The 17,870-nt window shown below is 39.3% G+C and overlaps 1 protein-coding gene across 1 annotated transcript; it reads left to right on the top strand.

Annotated features, from left to right (window-relative positions):
* The first annotated feature begins 344 nt into the window (after positions 1 to 344).
* On the top strand, positions 345 to 1,770 carry LOC122039596 (transcription factor MYB56-like). The gene is made up of 2 exons (XM_042599141.1): positions 345 to 829; positions 945 to 1,770. The coding sequence occupies exons 1-2, from the start codon at positions 670 to 672 to the stop codon at positions 1,565 to 1,567; spliced, it is 783 nt and encodes a 260-aa protein (XP_042455075.1). The 5' UTR covers positions 345 to 669; the 3' UTR covers positions 1,568 to 1,770.
* The last annotated feature ends 16,100 nt before the right edge of the window (positions 1,771 to 17,870 follow it).

Genomic DNA, 17,870 nt, shown 5'->3' with positions numbered 1-17,870 from the left:
ATATAGGCTTTCGGAGGATGGTGGCGGTAGTCCATCCGATGGGGAAACCGCTTCCCATCTTCGAGAAAAGTAGCTTGGAATTTTTGCGGGATGCAGCATCCGTTCGCCATGCATGCATATATCTGTAAAGACTAACAACTCCGCATCTCTCATCTATATATTCAAGTACCGTGTGCTCCAACTAACCAGTCGTCCAAATTTTTATCCTTCTCATCGCTATCTTTGATTAATTATATATAACTGATTCTTGGCGCTTAATATTCCTACCAACTGAGTTTAAATTAATTAATTTATTCCGAACACTAGTATAATTGTAGAGGAAGTTATAGAACAGAAACGATGTGTGTGCAACACTTCTTCATGGGATAGAGATAGGATTGGTGCAATCGGAGAGGAGAAAGTGATGGGCCAATGACCAAACATGCAACGCAACATGGACTAGTTAGCCAATCAAATCATATACCTCCTTCCCCTTCGACCCCTAACTAATGCATTAGACAAGCTCTACTTCTCTCTAGCTATCCATCCCGTTGTAACCCCCTAATGCATCGGCCAATTCTCTACTCTCTATCCCTGCATTAAACAATCTCTACTTCTCTCTATCCCGTTGTTTAATTTGTTTAATACTCCATTCTTCTTCCTCGCCGAGACAAGTTAGCTTGATTAGCTATGGGATCGACGTCGGTCTCCACCGGATCAGGAAGGCATACAAAGACATGCCCTCGTGGGCACTGGCGGCCCGGCGAGGATGAGAAGCTACGACAACTTGTGGAGAAGTTTGGCCCGCAGAACTGGAATTCGATCGCTGAGAAACTCAAGGGACGATCAGGTTAGTATGTATCGTAAGTCATGTAAGCTTTTAATCTATCTTAATTTGATTTCATACTGATTGAAATTGAACTCATCGTTTTTATCTTTTCTTATTATTTCTTTAAATTCTCAAGGTAAGAGCTGTAGGCTGAGGTGGTTTAACCAACTTGACCCGAGGATCAACAAGCGGCCCTTCACGGAAGAGGAGGAAGAGCGGCTGGTGGGGGCTCAGCGCGTGCACGGCAACAAGTGGGCGCTCATAGCGCGACTCTTCCCTGGGAGGACCGACAACGCCGTCAAGAACCATTGGCATGTCATCATGGCCCGTTGCCACCGTGACAAGGCGAAGATTTTCAGGCGGAGAACCGCCCGCCACGACCAGAGCCATCTTGGCGCCACTGCCAACTGCCTCCTCCTCACTTCCATTTCGGCGCCGAGGGAAGCAGACATCAACTTTGGCACAACTTCGTCGTTGTCGAATTCTTGTTTTACGGGACTTTCGAGAACTCTTCCCGGTCCCAGAATTCATTTTCTACAACCAAATGCAAATGGAAACACTCAGCTCCACGACATCAAGGGAACTGCTCGTTTTGATTCGCACGGATTCGACTCCGAGTTCGATGGTAAACTGCTAAATGGGTGCGGAATGGATGCAGGCGATGGGTCGGCTGGTCGAAGATTTGAGCAAAATGAGGAAAATCATCTAAGAAAAAGCGTTCCCTTTATAGACTTCTTGGGGATCGGAGTGATAGAGTAGTTTTTGACTCCATGCAAAGGTTATGAATTCTTCAATATTTTGGGCGTTGCTTTGTTTTAAATGGAGTCTACAGGTAACGAAAAGTCCCAATACAATTCATGGCAAATTTAAACTAGTCTTGACGTGCACAATTCATTTTTTTTTTCTTGTTTGATTAAAAAATGCTTAAATGCAGCCTTCTTCATCCTCAAGGCCCGGCGGTGGAGGTGTGTTAAGGATTTGATTGTATTTATTTCAAATCTTACATAGTAATCTAGACTACATTTTGATTGCTTCGTAAAGCTTATGCGCTTCATAAAGCTTATTACAAGATATAATTTTTAACTCATTTACCATATCAAACTCATAGGATGATGCTTCTCCTTCGTTGTTGTTTTTTTCGGATGAAATAAAGTTTTGTTCTTCTTGATCATTATAGATCGTCATGAGTGCTAGACCAGTTGTGTGCTCATATTTGAGTCTTCTAAGGAGTCATCCCAAGTTGTCTTGAGATTTCTCTTCTTGTGTTTTGTTAGGGTCTTCTGTTTGTCCTTTCCTTTGGCCTTTTTCTTGAATTTGGAGTAGCTTTCTTTGATATAACCCTTTTCATCCCAATTGAAGAATCTTACTCTTCTTCTTTGCTTCTTTAACAATTTAGTAGTTTGCTTCCTATCAAAATTATTAGATTAAAAAAAAAATCATTTTCCTTATCATATAGGCTTCTTGATCATTATCCAATGAGGTATCCAACTATGATTCCTTCTGAGTTGCCATGTTTTGATTTATATTTCTTATTTCTATAAATCCTACAATTATAGACTTGTATAATTCCATAATGGTAGAAAACTTCTCTAAAGTAATTACCTCAAGGCTTTTAGACATATAATATGAGTCAATTATTGATACCCACTCTTGAGTCCTTGGGAACACATTTGTTGCATATCTCAAAATGTCACAATTTGATATGGTTTTCTCAAGATTGCTGTGGTTGGTGAGAATCTCCTTGAGTCTAGCATGGGGTTGTGCCATGGATTCTTTGATCTCTAGTTTGAGATTGTTGAGTTGGCTTCTCATTAGATCACACTTTGTCAACTTTATCTCCGAGGTGCTGCCTATTGGTTGATCCTAGGAATATCGTACCAGTTTCACTGTACAAAAATTTTGTACAAGTGTTGAACCTTTCCTAATTACAACCTATTGTGCTATTTAGAAATTAAATTCGGAATCGCAAACGGAACTTAACATTATTGATTCCAAATTTAACTTATCTGTTCTTTTAGGTTTAGACTTGGATCGTAAATTCGAAACCTAAAATTATATGCCTCTTGTGTTTGGAATTCAAACAAAGAAAATTAGTATTATGCGGAAGATAATTACTAGTTATACCTTTCTTTGTAAGCAACAACCTCTTGATCTTCTACCGTATTCCTCTTTTTATCTCGGACGTTGTGTGGGCAACGATCTACCGAGATGAGAACCACCCAAGCCCTTTTTCCTCCTTCTTGCAAGTTTCGGCCAAGCACCTCTCCTTGAGATGAAGAGTTTCGACTACCACCACCAAGCTCCAAGGGATACTAGAAACAAAGCTTCCTTTTTCTCCTTCTCCTCTAAGCAAGATCCGGCCACCACCACCAAGCTCCAAGGGATGATGTCGCCAGCCACCAAAGAAGAAGAGAAGAGGAGAAGCAAAGGAGCAAGGGCCGACCACCACCAAGGGAAAGAGGAGAGGAAAATAGAATAGAGTTGTGTCAGGTGAGGCACCTCACCTGACACCTCTATCCTCTCTTTTATATTCCTTGGTCTTGGCAAATAAGGAAATTTAAATAAAAACTTCCTTAATTTCTTTGCCATGAAAAGGAAAATTTTAATTGATTAAAACCAATTTCCTTTTCTTAAATCAACATGGTCGGCCACCTCATAACTCCAAGCAAGGAAAGTTTTAATAACACAAGAATTAAAACTTCCTAATTTGTTTCCGAAAATTAATAAAAATTTCTCAAATAATTTTTCCCTTCATGGTTGGTTATAAAAGGAAATTAAAATCTCTCTTTTAAAACATGTGGATAACTTCCAAAAAGGAAAGTTTTCTCTAAAATTAAAATCTTCCTTTCAATCTATAAATAAGGAAAGATATCAAATCTTTTCTTAATCTTTTGTAGAAACTTATAAAAAGAAATATTTAATTTTAAAACTCTCATTTTAAATCATGAATAAGGTTACAAAAAAGGAAAGTTTTATCAAAAATTAAAATCTTCCTTTTAACTACAAATAAGGAAAGATATCAAATCTTTCACTTAATCTTTTGTAGAAAGCTATAAAAGGAAAGATTTAAATTTTAAACTCTCTCTTTTAAAACCATGATATCCACATAAGAAAAAATTTTAAAATAAAATCCTTTTAATTTAATTAGGGTCAGCCACAATAAGCATGGGCTCCAAGCTATGGCCGGCCCCCCTTCACTTGCCTCAACCCTTGGCTTGGCCGACCACCTAAGGGTGGGTAGGAAGTGGGTATGCGATAGGTATAATTCTCTATATACAAGAGGCTATGATAGGGACCGAGAGGAGGAATTGGTTTTGGTCTCTCGATGAAATTAAGCTTCCCGTGTTCACCCCGAATACCCAACTTAATTTCATCAATAATAATTCATACCACTAAAGAATTATTATTGAACTACCGCATCAATCCCAAATTATATTTTGGGCTCCTTCTTATTATGAGTATGTTAGTCTACCTGTGTTTAAGATGTCAAATGCCCACTAATTAAATGAGTTACTGACAATTGCCTTTAATTAATATTGATATGGGTTAGGTTTTATGGGTCTCCCGATGAGGAAAGAAAAGGAATAAAAAAGATAGGTTAATATCGGTCGGGACGTGCCTCCATGATGAAGGTAGGGTAATATCGGCCAGGACATACCTTCAGGAAGGAGATAATCTAATATTGGTCGAAACATACCTCCTAAGCAAAGCTAGGTTAGTAACGACCGGGACATACCTTCAGGAAGGAGATAATCTAATATTGGCCGAAACATACCTCCTAAGCAAAGCTAGGTCAATATCGACCGGGACATACCTCCCGGGCGAAGTTAGGATAATATCGACCTGGACATACTTTCCGGGCAGAGTTAGGTTAATATCGACAGAAACATACCTCCTAAGCAAAGCTAGGTTAGTAACGACCGGGACATACCTTCCAGGCAAGGTTAGGTTAATATCGACTGGAACACACCTCCTGGACAAAGTTAGATATAATATCGACCGGGACATGCCTCCTATGCAAAGTTAAGTCTAACATCGACCGGGACATACCTCCCTGACAGAGTTAGGTTAATATCGACTGGAACACACCTCCTGGACAAAGTTAGATATAATATCAATCGGGACATGCCTCCTATGCAAAGTTAAGTCTAACATCGACCGGGACATACCTCCTTGACAGAGTTAGGTTAATATCGGCCGGGACATACCACCCAGGCAAAGCTAGTCTAATATCGATCGGGAAATATCTCCCGGGCAAAGTTAAGTATAATATCGACCGGTACATATTGTTCAGGAAGAGTCAATTAACTAATATCTGCTGAGACATGCCTCCCAAGAGGAGACAAGATCGGTCGATTGACCTATGATGGGGAAATACATTGGATAGAATATAATGACTCCGATCGATATAAGGAATGTTGGTGTATTGAATTAATCATAGAAAGAGGGGTAAGATATCCACAGTGTGTAACTATCTGACAGAAAATATATATTGTTTTGGCGAGAATACGTTTTCATATTATGTTGCAGGTACTAAACGACAAAGAAGGTACATCTGGGGTACGAAAAAGATTCCTTAAAAATCATCTACCACAAGTACGCAGCTGACGTCATCTCATAACGAACTCTAACAAACCAGGGTCCACTTCATGACTACGGAGGTTATATGAAGTGGTATAAAAGGGGGAATCCTCTCCATTGGCCAGGTAAGTTCACAAGTTCATATCATTGCACACATTCATAACTCTAATTTCCAGCTACTGTTCATCTTCTTCTTCCTCTTTCTTCCACACCAAGAGAGAGCACTAACTTGAGCGTCGGAGGGCCTAGCCAGGGATTCCCACCCCGGTCTTAGGTCACTGACGATAGTGTTGGTTGATCTCTTGTGTGCAGGAAGTCTTGGAAGCTTTGGATCGGGGTTTCTTCTCTTCAGATCTGGTTTCTTTCTTCGTCATCAGGTCTTCATACAAGGAAAGCTTCCGGTGACTCTACTTTTTCTCGATACGCTTTGGGTTTCTCGGATTGGTATTCGGTAGACATTGTTCTTCATCAGCACGGTGGGTTTCTTTTTTCCGGATCTTCGTCGTGTCCAGCTTCTCAGACAGAATCAAATTTGGCGCCGTCTGTGGGAATCTCACCTGGATCTGAGACTACATGATGGAAGAGACCGGGAAATCAAACCTACTTACTATCAGTCGGGAGGATTTGGATTTTCTCATCAACTCCCATGTCCAGAAAGCCTTGCAGCAACAACAACAACAACTTCAAGCTCATACTGGAGCTACTTTGCCGATAGCTCATAATCCGGCAATATCGACTACTAAGCAGCGGAAAGGAAAGGAACTAGAAGAAGAGGAACATGCATATTTTCCTCCAATTGCTGTTTCTCCGACGAGGCGTCCCCGAGCCTTCCTTCGTACTCCTATGGAGCATGGGGGTAGAAAACCTGTGTTCCAAGAATCCTCTGGTGAAGCACCCGATAAAGAAAAGCGTAAGATCAAAATGATAACTAGTGATAGCTCACCTGAGAAGGTCATCTCCCCATTTTCTCAAAGTGTATTGGATGATCCGCTTCCCAAGCGGTATCAAAAATCTACAAATCGGGGAATATACTGGAACAACAGATCCAGAAGATCATCTGCTGAAATTTGAAAACGTAGCATTATTACAACAATTCTCCGATGGAGTGAAGTGTCGGATGTTTCTTACTACCCTCGGAGGAGCAGCACAGCGTTGGTTCAAGAGATTACCAGAAAAATCTATTCGGAAATTCAAGGACTTCAAGAAAGTCTTTCTGCACCATTTCTCTAGCAACAAGAGGTATCATAAGACTCCTTGGAGCTTGTTTTCAATCAAACAGTCGTCTAAAGAATCTATCCGAGCATACATCAAAAGGTTCAATCAGGTAGCTATTGATGTGCCTAATGCTACTACTGAGATATTAGTAAGTGCTTTCTCTCAAGGTCTGAATGATAATAATTTCTTTAAAGATTTGGTAAGAAATCCCCCTGTTAATTTTGATTCCTTGATTGAGCGGGCTACTGAGTTTATTAATGTAGAAGAAGCTCAAGCTGCTCGTAGAAAGGAGAGTGTCACCTCTTCTCCTACCCAAGTTAAAGAGAAAGCTCCAGCTCCTGTGCCTCCACCAAGAGGTCCTAGAATAACTCATCCACCCCACCGACAACCCGAGTATCGCCCACAAGCTGTACAACATGTGGAGATACAGCCAGAGGCACCCAGGAGGTGGTGCACTTATCATAAAACTAGCAGTCATCATGCCGAAGACTGTTTTGTTTAAAGAAATAGACGGGTCAATAGAGAGCGATATCAGAGGCAGAACTACTATCGACAACAATACCCCAGACAGCAAAGTCCACCTAAATTGGAATATCGTCCGGTCGAGACTCGCCAGGAGGCAATACCAGTCCCGGCTGGTACTAGTCAAGTATCAGAAAAAGCACCTTCTGAAATTGTTATGACTCGACAGGAAGAAAACAGAAATAATGCTGCTCGAGGCAATATCAATATGATTGTGGGCGGACCCACTGATGGGGATTCTAATAGAGCCAGAAAAGCGCATGCCCGAAGATTGGAGATTCATGCAGTAGGATGTAGCATGGAACGAGCGGCTGGCCTTGAGATAAGTTTCGGGCCCAGAGATCTTGAGGGGGTAGAAATACCTCATGATGATGCTCTGATCATCAAAGCTGTGATAGCCAACTACGCTATTGCTCGTACCTTCATAGACACGGGTAGCTCCGTCAATATTATATTCAAGAAGGCTTTTGATCAGCTACAAATTGATCCAAGTGAGCTTCAACAAATTGTTACTCCTCTGTATGGATTCACAGGCAATGAGGTACAACCTTTAGGTCAAATAAAGTTAGCCATTTCACTGGGAGAAGAACCTCTGATGAGAACCAGAAGATCTTATTTTATGGTGGTAGACGCTCCATCCTCTTACAATGTGATATTGGGTCGACCTGCCCTAAACGAGTTTAGGGCAGTCGTTTCTACTTTTTGTCAAAAGATCAAATTTCCTATGGATGATCAAGTTGGAGAAGTACGGGGTGATCAGAAGACAACCCGAAAATGTTATGTAGAGATAATTCGAGCTGAAGCTAACACCGCCCGAAAGATACAAAGAATGGAAGTTAACGCCATTAGAGAAAAGCAGCCCGCCCTGGTTTATGAAGAAAAGGAAGAAATTCAAATCCAGGCCGGTCGACCTGAAGCTACTACATATGTCGCGACCGATCTTGAGCCTACTTTAAAGGCTGCATTAGTACAATGTTTGAAAGAGAATAATGATGTCTTTGCATGGACTCCCAAAGAAGTCTCGGGCGTTTCTCCTACCGTCATGGAACATTCCTTGCATGTCTTCCCAGATGCCTGCCCGGTCATGCAAAGAAAAAGGAGTTTTAGCAAGGAGCAAAACCAAATCATCAAAGAGGAAATAACCAAACTTATGGAGGCCGGATACATCAGAGAAGTACAGTTCCCAAGTTGGTTAGCTAATGTGATGTTAGTCTCTAAACCAGGAAATAAATGGCGAGTCTGCATTGACTTCCGGAATCTCAACAAAGCTTGCCCGAAGGATTATTATCCATTACCCAGGATTGATCAGCTTGTTGACTCCACCGCCGGATGCGAATATATCTCTATGTTGGATGCTTATCAAGGTTATCATCAAGTTCCTTTGGCCAAAGAAGATCAAGAAAAGGTCAGTTTTATAACATCTGAAGGTACTTATTGCTATAATGTTATGCCCTTTAGACTAAAAAATATAGGAGCAACTTATCAAAGGCTTATGAATAAGGTTTTCCAGAAGCAGATTGGTAGAAATATGGAAGTATATGTTGATGACATCTTAATTAAATCTCTTCAAGCTGCTGATCTATGCAGGGATATAGAGGAAACTTGCAAGACTCTAAGACAATATGGGCTCAAGTTGAATCCCAGCAAATGTTTATTCGGCGCGAAGGGAGGAAAATTCCTGGGATATATGGTGTCCGAACGGGGGATAGAGGCTAACCCAAGCAAGGTCAAGGCATTGCAGAACATGGAGCCACCGCGCAACATGAGGGAAGCTCAAAGATTGACAGGCCGAATCACAGCTTTGTCTAGATTTATTTCTAGAACGGCTGATCGTAGTTTTCACTTCTTTAAAATACTCAGAAAGGCTAATAAGTTTCAATGGAATGAGGAGTGTGATAAGGCTTTCCAAGAATTGAAAGATTATTTGGCTACTCTCCCTGTGTTGGCTAAACCTATAGTAGGAGAAACTCTGTGGGTATACTTGTCGGCTAATGAGAACGCTGTAGGCTCTGTACTAGTTAGACAAGAGGGAAAGGAGCAACAACCTGTATATTTTTCTAGCCATTTATTAAAAGGAGCTGAGTGTAGATATACTACATTAGAAAAATTGGCTTATGCCCTAGCACTGACTGCTCGGAGGTTGCGCCCATATTTCTTAGCACATGAGATTATTGTATTAACTAACAGCACTCTTGGGCGAGTATTACTCAACCCAGAGGCATCGGGACGGCTGATTAAGTGGACAACTGAACTTGGGGAATATGACATCCAGTATCAACCTCGCTCGACCATCAAGGCACAAGCTCTGGCAGACTTCATCATAGAAGTGCAAGGCCCCGAGGAAGAAAACACCTGGAAGGTTTATGTAGATGGTTCTTCAACTAGACAAGGTAGCGGAATTGGTGTTCTTCTTATATCACCAAGGGAAGACAGATTGCAACTCTCTATCAGGTTGAACTATAGAGCTACCAACAACGAGGCAGAATATGAAGCCTTAATAGCCGGTTTGCAAGCTGCTCGGCATATAGGGGCAGCTCGAGTCCTTATTTACTCCGATTCTCAATTAGCAGCTCAACAACTATCAGGTAATTTTGAAATCAATAATGATAGGCTTAAGTTATATGCTGAAGCGTTTGATAAGTTGAAGTCTCAATTTCAAGAAGTAAATATACAAAAGGTTCCCAGATATGAAAATCAAGTAGCAGATGAATTGGCTAAATTGGCTTCTGCTATAGTACCATGGAGTCTAGATAGACCCGTGGAACAAACTCTGTTAGTATCCTGCATTGAAAGACATGCTGAAGCAGAGATTCAAAGCGATTGGAGGGCTCAGATCATATTATATTTGTAGCAAGGTATTCTTCCTAGTGACGTAGAACAGGCGAGACTATTTAAGAAGAGGGCCGCTCAATATACTATGGTGGGAGAACAATTATATAAAAGGGCTTTTTCCAGACCTTTGCTCAAATGTATTGGCACAGAAGATATACAGTTTATTTTACGAGAAGTTCATCAAGGTTCGTGTGGTAGTCATATAGGGGGAAGATCTTTGGCTCGTAAAATTCTGTTAGCAGGATATTTTTGGCCCACTTTACATGAAGATGCTAACAAGCTGGTGAGAACTTGTGTTTCTTGTCAAAAGCATCAAAATATCTCACATCATCCTACACAGTTATTGAGAACCTCTATAGTTGCATGTCCCTTTGATCAGTGGGGCATAGACATAGTAAGACCGTTTCCTATGGCAACTGCACAGAGAAAATTCTTATTGGTAGCAGTGGATTATTTTTCTAAATGGGTAGAGGCAGAACCACTTGCTCGAATTACTGAAGATGCAGTTATTAAATTTTTATGGAAAAATATAATTTGCAGGTTTGCCATTCCTCATAAATTGGTCTCTGATAATGGAAGACAATTCCAAGGGGATAGGATTTTAGACTGGTGCAACAGTTACGACATTATTCAAGCCTTCACCTCTATAGCTTACCCACAAAGCAATGGCCAAGCAGAATTAACTAATAGGGAGATTATTAGAGGTCTAAAAACCAAATTGGATCATGTGGGAGGTAGCTGGGTAGACGAATTACCCAGTGTTCTTTGGGCTTACCGTACTACACCTCGGGAAGCTACAGGAATCACGCCTTTTCAGTTAGTTTATGGAGGAGAAGCAATAATTCCCATCGAAGTGGGGGTAGAGTCTGATAGACGGCGATTATATGATGAGGACAACGAAGGTCGACGACTTATGGAGTTAGATTTGATAGAGGAAATAAGAGATAAAGCTGCTACCCGTCTTGTATCATATCGACAGCGGATGAGGCAAAACTATAACAAGAGAGTGATACCCAGATTTTTCCAAGTAGGGGATTTGGTATGGAAACGAATTAAACCTGTGGGGGATGTCAGTAAGCTGGCACCACAATGGGGAGGACCTTACAAGGTGGTAGAAAAGCTCGCATTAGGTTCATATTATCTTCAAGATGTTGAAGGGAGAATTTTGGAACGCCCTTGGAGCGCTAATCATTTACAGCCTTATCGAACCTGACCAGATCACACTATTTAAGAAAATGTTCACAATTATTTGAGGTCCTTGGGAAACTGAGGACAAATATACCTACAGTTTATGTACCCTATTTCTTTTAATAAAAACCAGGCAAGACGAATATCATCATTGGAAATAAGTATGGTTCATACAGATTGACAGATATCAAGAGAATCTTCATTTTCTATTTTGAGCAATCAATAGGAGGAAATCCTAACCGGCCTATGTAGCTCCCCGCAAGGTCAAGAAAAACTGTAAAGAGGTTAGTATCAAAGTCATATTTTCTACAGAGAGTAAAAGTCGATCGGGAAATTCTATGAAGTAACTCGGCCGGGTCTTCATAGGAGGAACCGGAGACTCTAAACTATTCCAGAGCAAAAGTCGATCGGGAAATTCTATGAAGTAACTCGGTCGGGTCTTCATAGGAGGAACCGGAGACTCTAAACTATTCCAGAGCAAAAGTCGATCCGGAAATTCTATGAAGTAACTCGGTCGGGTCTTCATAGGAGGAACCGGAGACTCTAAACTATTCCAGAGCAAAAGTCGATCGGGAAATTCTATGAAGTAACTCTGTCGAGTCTTCATAGGAGGAACCGGAGACTCTAAACTATTCCAGAGCAAAAGTCGATCGGGAAATTCTATGAAGTAACTCGGTCGGGTCTTCATAGGAGGAACCGGAGACTCTAAACTATTCCAGAGCAAAAGTCGATCGGGAAATTCTATGAAGTAACTCGGTCGGGTCTTCATAGGAGGAACCGGAGACTCTAAACTATTCCAGAGCAAAAGTCGATCGGGAAATTCTATGAAGTAACTCGGTCGGGTCTTCATAGGAGGAACCGGAGACTCTAAACTATTCCAGAGCAAAAGTCGATCGGGAAATTCTATGAAGTAACTCGGTCGGGTCTTCATTGGAGGAACCGGAGACTCTAAACTATTCCAGAGCAAAAGTCGATCGGGAAATTCTATGAAGTAACTCGGTCGGGTCTTCATAGGAGGAACCGGAGACTCTAAACTATTCCAGAGCAAAAGTCGATCGGGAAATTCTATGAAATAACTCGGTCGGGTCTTCATAGGAGGAACCGGAGACTCTAAACTATTCCAGAGCAAAAGTCGATCGGGAAATTCTATGAAGTAACTCGGTCGGGTCTTCATAGGAGGAACCGGAGACTCTAAACTATTCCATAGCAAAAGTCGGTCGGGAATGTTGGTTGCTACTCGGAAAGCCTAGAGGTTCCACTGTACAAAAATTTTGTACAAAGGTCTGAACCTTTTCCTAGCTACCATGTGTTCTTTTAAATTAAATTTTGGATCGCCTGCGGAACTTAACACGTTTGATCCAAAACTTAATCTATTCGTTCTTTTAGGTTTTGACTTGGGTCTCCTGCGGAACTTAACACGTTCGACCCAAATCACCTTAAGTTATTAATTCCATTAAATATTAATTTCCATAATCGGTTCCCAGTACTGACGTGGCGAGGCACATGACCTTCTTGGATATGGGAGCAACCACCACCGACTAGACAAAACCTTTTATAGAAAGCTAATATTTAATTTCCTAAAATAACTTTAGGTTAACCGAAAAGAACAATCAAATCACAAGGAAAAGAAAAACAAAAGAACACTATATCGAAAATAAATTCAAAACTCTAGAATCGTATGCCTCTTGTATTTAGTATTATTTCCAAAAATAACTAGTATGATGCGGAAAGAAAAATTACTAGTTATACCTTTTAGAAAGACCTCTTGATCTTCTACCGTATTCCTCTTCTAACCTCGGACGTTGTGTGGGCAACGATCTTCCGAGATGAGAACCACCAAGCACCTTCTTCTTCCTTGCAAGTTTCGGCCATCAAAACTTCTTCTAGGATGAAGAGGTTCGGCCACCACCACCATGCTCCAAGGGATGCTAGAAAAGAAGCTTCTTTTCTCTCCTTCTTCTCCTTCTTAGATTCGGCCACCAAAGCTAACTCCACCATGAGAAAGTTTCGGCCACACAAAGGAGAGGAAAGAAAAGAAAGGGCCGGCCACACCCAAAGAAGAAAAGAGGGAGAAAAATAAATAGAGACATTCACCTTGAAGCCTCCTCTACCCCCTCTTTTATAATCCTTGGTCTTGGCAAATAAAAAAAATTTAATAAAAACTTCCTTAATTCTTTTCCATTAAAAGGAAAATTTATTTAATTAAAATAATTTTATTTTCTATTTGTAATGGCCCACCTTAATCCCTTTAATCAAGGAAATTTTAATTCACACAAGAATTAAAACTTCCTAATTTGCTTTCGAAATTTATAAAATTTCTCAAATAATTTTTCCCTTCATGGTGGTTAATAAAAGGAAATTTAATAAATTAAAATCTTTCTTTTAAACATGTGGATAAAAGAAAGTTATCTCTAAAAATTAAAATCTCTTAATCTACAAATAAAGAAAGATATCAAATCTTTTCTTAATCTTTGTAGAAACTAATAAAAGAGAATTATTAATTTTTAAACTTTCTTTAAATCATGAACATGGTTAAAAGGAAAGTTTTCTTAAAATTTAAAATCCTCCTTTAATCAACAAATAAGGAAAGATTTCAAATTTTAAACTCTCTTTAAACATGTAGATGATTTACAAATAAGGAAAGTTTTACCAAAAATTAAAACCATCCTTTTAAACTACAAATAAGGAAAGAGATTAATCTCTTCTCTTAATCTTTGTAGAAAGCTATAAAAGGAAATTTTTAATTTTTACACTCTCTTTAAAACCATGATATCCATAAGAAATAATTTTAATAAAAATCCTTTTTAATATTCTAGTGGCCGGCCACCTAAGCTTGGGACCCATGCTTTGGCCGGCCACCTACATGGCTCATCCACTTGGTCTTGGCCGGCCCTAGCTTGGGTTCCAAGCTAGCTTGGCCGACCCCATTGGATGGGTAAGAAGGTGGGTATGCGGTGGGTATAAATCTCTATATACTAGAGGCTACGATAGGGACCGAGAGGAGGAATTGGTTTTGGTCTCCCGATGAAATTAAGCATCCCGTGTTCGCCCCGAACACACAACTTAATTTCATCAATAATAATTCATTCCACTAAAGAACTATTATTGAACTACCGCACCAATCCCAAATTACATTTTGGGCTCCTTCTTATTATGAGTGTGTTAGTCTCCCTGTGTTTAAGATAACAAATGTCCACTAATTAAGTAAGTTACTGACAACTCACTTAATTAATATCTAGCTCCAAGAGTAGTACCACTCAACTTCATCGTCATGTCGGACTAAGTCCACCTGTAGGGTTTAACATGACAATCCTTATGAGCTCCTCTTGGGGACATTCTCAACCTAGATCACTAGGACACAGTTTCCTTCTACAATCAACAACACACACTATAAGTGATATCATTTCCCAACTTATCGGGCTTATTGATTCATCGAACTAAATCTCACCCATTGATAAATTAAAGAAATAAATATCAAATATATGTGCTTGTTATTATATTAGGATTAAGAGCACACACTTCCATAATAACTGAGGTCTTTGTTTCTTTATAAAGTCAGTATAAAAGAAACGACCTCTAATGGTCCTACTCAATACACTCTAAGTGTACTAGTGTAATTATATAGTTAAGATAAACTAATACCTAATTACACTATGACCTTCAAATGGTTTGTTTCTTTCCATCTTGGTCGTGAGCTACTGTTTATAATTTATAAGGTACTAATAACATGATCCTCTGTGTGTGACACCACACACCATGTTATCTACAATATAAATTAATTGAACAACTACATTTATCACAGATGTAGACATTTGACCAATGTGATTCTTATTTCTAGATAAATGTTTATACCAAAAGCTAGGCTTTTAGTATACACTCTAACAATCTCCCACTTATACTAAAAGACTAAGCTGCCATATCTGCTGCCATACATCTGATTCCCATCCCTTCAACATGCCCATCAAAAGCTCTTGCCTTAAGGACCTTAGTGAAAGGATCTATAGGTCATCACCTAATGCAATCTAGGCGGCAACAACTTCTCCTCGTTTATACGATTCTTCGTATTGGGTGGTACTTGCGCTCTATTGTGTTTACTTGCCTTATAGACTTATGGTTTCTTCGAGTTTGCTACTGCACCAACATTATTACAATAAATTGTAATAATTTTTGGACAAACCAGAAATCATATCTAAGTCTATCTTGAGGTTATTGAGTCATTCAGCTTTTATGGCTACCTCAGAGGCTTGCCATATACTAAGCTTCTATGGTGGAGTCCAGAAAACACCTATGCTTATCACTCTTCCATAGTTATGACTTTACCTCCTAAAGTAAACACAAAACCCCGAGGTTGACTTATTATTGTCCCTATCCGATTGGAAGTCAAAATCCATGCAACCCACAAGGACTAAATTAACTGCCTTGTAAGCTAGCATATAATTTCTAGTGCCTCTAAGGTACTACAATATATGCTTTACTGCAGTCCACTGTCCTTGTCCAGGGTTACTTTGATATCTGCTAACTATGCCCTTGGTAAAACAGATTTATGATCTCGTGCATAGCATACATTAGGCTTCCAACACCCGTAGCATAAAAAAAACTGCCTTTATTTCCTTTATCTCCTTTGAAGTCTACAGAGACATATCTTTAGATAAAGTTACTCCATCCTGAAAAGGTAAGAAACCTTTCTTGGAGTTTTGTATGCTTAAAACGAGCAGGGATTTTTCTGATGTATGAAGCTTGGGATAAGTAAAATATTCTTTTCTTGCGATCCCTTATTACTTTGATCTCAAGAATATATACATTCTCCCAAGTCCTTTATATCGAATTGTTTGGACAACCATACCCTTACTTCTGACAACATTTTGATATTGTTTCCAACTACCAAAAATGTTATCTAAGTATAGTACAAGAAATACCACCACGTTTCCATCACATCTTTTGTATACACAAGACTTATCCGGTTACTAAATCCATAGATCTGGATTACTTTGATAAACCGGATGTTCCAAGACCTTGAAGCTTTGCCTCAGTCCATAGACTGATTGAGCTTACACACAAGATGCTCTTAGCCCTTTGCAATGAACCCTTCTGGTTGCTTTATATGGATGTTTTCTTCAAGACTTCCATTAAGGAATGCTGTCTTGACATCCACTTGCCAAATAGATAAAAGAATCCGGATAGACTTAAGCATGACTACCAGTGAAAAAGTTTCCTTTTTCATCTAGCCTTGCTTTGAGAGTTTCTACCTTCCTGTCTATCCCTCTTTTCCTAATATAGACCTTTTTACACCCAAAGGCTTTTATACCATTTGGTGGTTCTATAAGCTTCCAGATTTTATTAGAATGCATATATTCTAATTCTGTTATTCATTACTCTTTGCCAAGATATTGCATCTTTACTTGGAGTGCTTCGTCATATGTCCGGAGATCAGATTCATGTCCTCCAGGGATCGAGTCCAAAAAAAAACTCTCCCAAAACATAAATCTTTTTAGGTTGCCTAACAACCCTCCCACTACGATGAGGCACTTTCTTCAATTGTGTATCATTTGTGATACGTGTTGCAGTTTCCTTATGGTATCTCATCTTGTACAGTTGGTACTAGATTAGACATGTCTTTTATTATTTCCTTAAGAACAAATTTTCTTATGGGCATGAGGTTTATTACATAGTTCTTTTCTAAAAATCGATCATTGATGCTAATAATGACCTTCTGATTTTTAAGACTATAAACCTACTTTCATTTCTCTAGGATAACCCACAAACAAGTGAATTCCTGTCCAACTTATCATTGTCTCTCTTCAGCATATGTGCTAGACTACCTGAATCCGAATATGCTTCAAAATAGGCTTACGCTTATTCAGCAATTCTATATGAGTAGAGAGTTATGAATTTGGAAGGTACTATGTTCACTTCCGTTTCCAGAGTATATCCTTAAAATGAATTTGATAATTTTCTAAATAACTCATCATCAATCTACTTATTTCCATAAGAGTCCTATACCTTCCTTTTTCTACACCATTCTATTGGGATATACCTAGGTGTAGTTAGTTGGGATTGAATCCCTACTTCTGATAAGTGACTCCTAAATTCTCCCAAGAGGTACTTGCCACTACGATCTCACCGTAGTGTCTTGATACTTTTACCTTGACATTTCTCCACATCAGCCTCATACTCTTTGAACTAATCAAAGCACTTAGACTTGTGGCACATCAAGTAAATGTATCCGTATATCAAATAGTTGTCTATAAAATAGATGAAATATTTGAAACAACCTCTTGCTTGGATAGTCATAGGATCACACAAATCAGAATGAACCAATTTCAACATATCTTTGACTCCATACCCCTTAGACTTGAAAGCTTCTTGGTTATTTTTCCTTCCAAGTAAGACTCGCAGGTTGGAAAGATTTCCACTACTAATGAACCCAAAAGTTCATCAGCTACCAATGAATCATACTCAAGTTAATATAACCTAGCCTTAGATGCCAAATATATAATTGGTTCATTTCCGAAGATTACTTTCTCTTAAAGTTAGAAGATGTGTTACTAATTTCCATTTGTTGCATCGTGAGAGTTATTGGATTTTAAATTTTCAACCAACATACCAGAATAGATAACTTCCCTATTTTTCTTGATAACAACTTTGTTATCAAAATAGACACAATATCTATTCTATAATAGTTTAGAAACTGAAATCAGGTTCTTTCTAAACTTAGTATGTAAAG

This window comes from Zingiber officinale, chromosome 2A (assembly GCF_018446385.1).
Source record: "Zingiber officinale cultivar Zhangliang chromosome 2A, Zo_v1.1, whole genome shotgun sequence".
NCBI lineage: Eukaryota > Viridiplantae > Streptophyta > Magnoliopsida > Zingiberales > Zingiberaceae > Zingiber > Zingiber officinale.
Note: the sequence above shows the minus strand (reverse complement) of the source record. Positions and strands in the feature narration are given on the sequence as shown.

Bases quoted from the DNA above. Each gene is read 5' to 3' on its own strand.
- LOC122039596 (XM_042599141.1), top strand. From the start codon at position 670: ATGGGATCGACGTCGGTCTCCACCGGATCAGGAAGGCATACAAAGACA. The intron at 830-944 runs GTTAGTATGTAT...TAAATTCTCAAG, and splicing joins GAAACTCAAGGGACGATCAG to GTAAGAGCTGTAGGCTGAGG.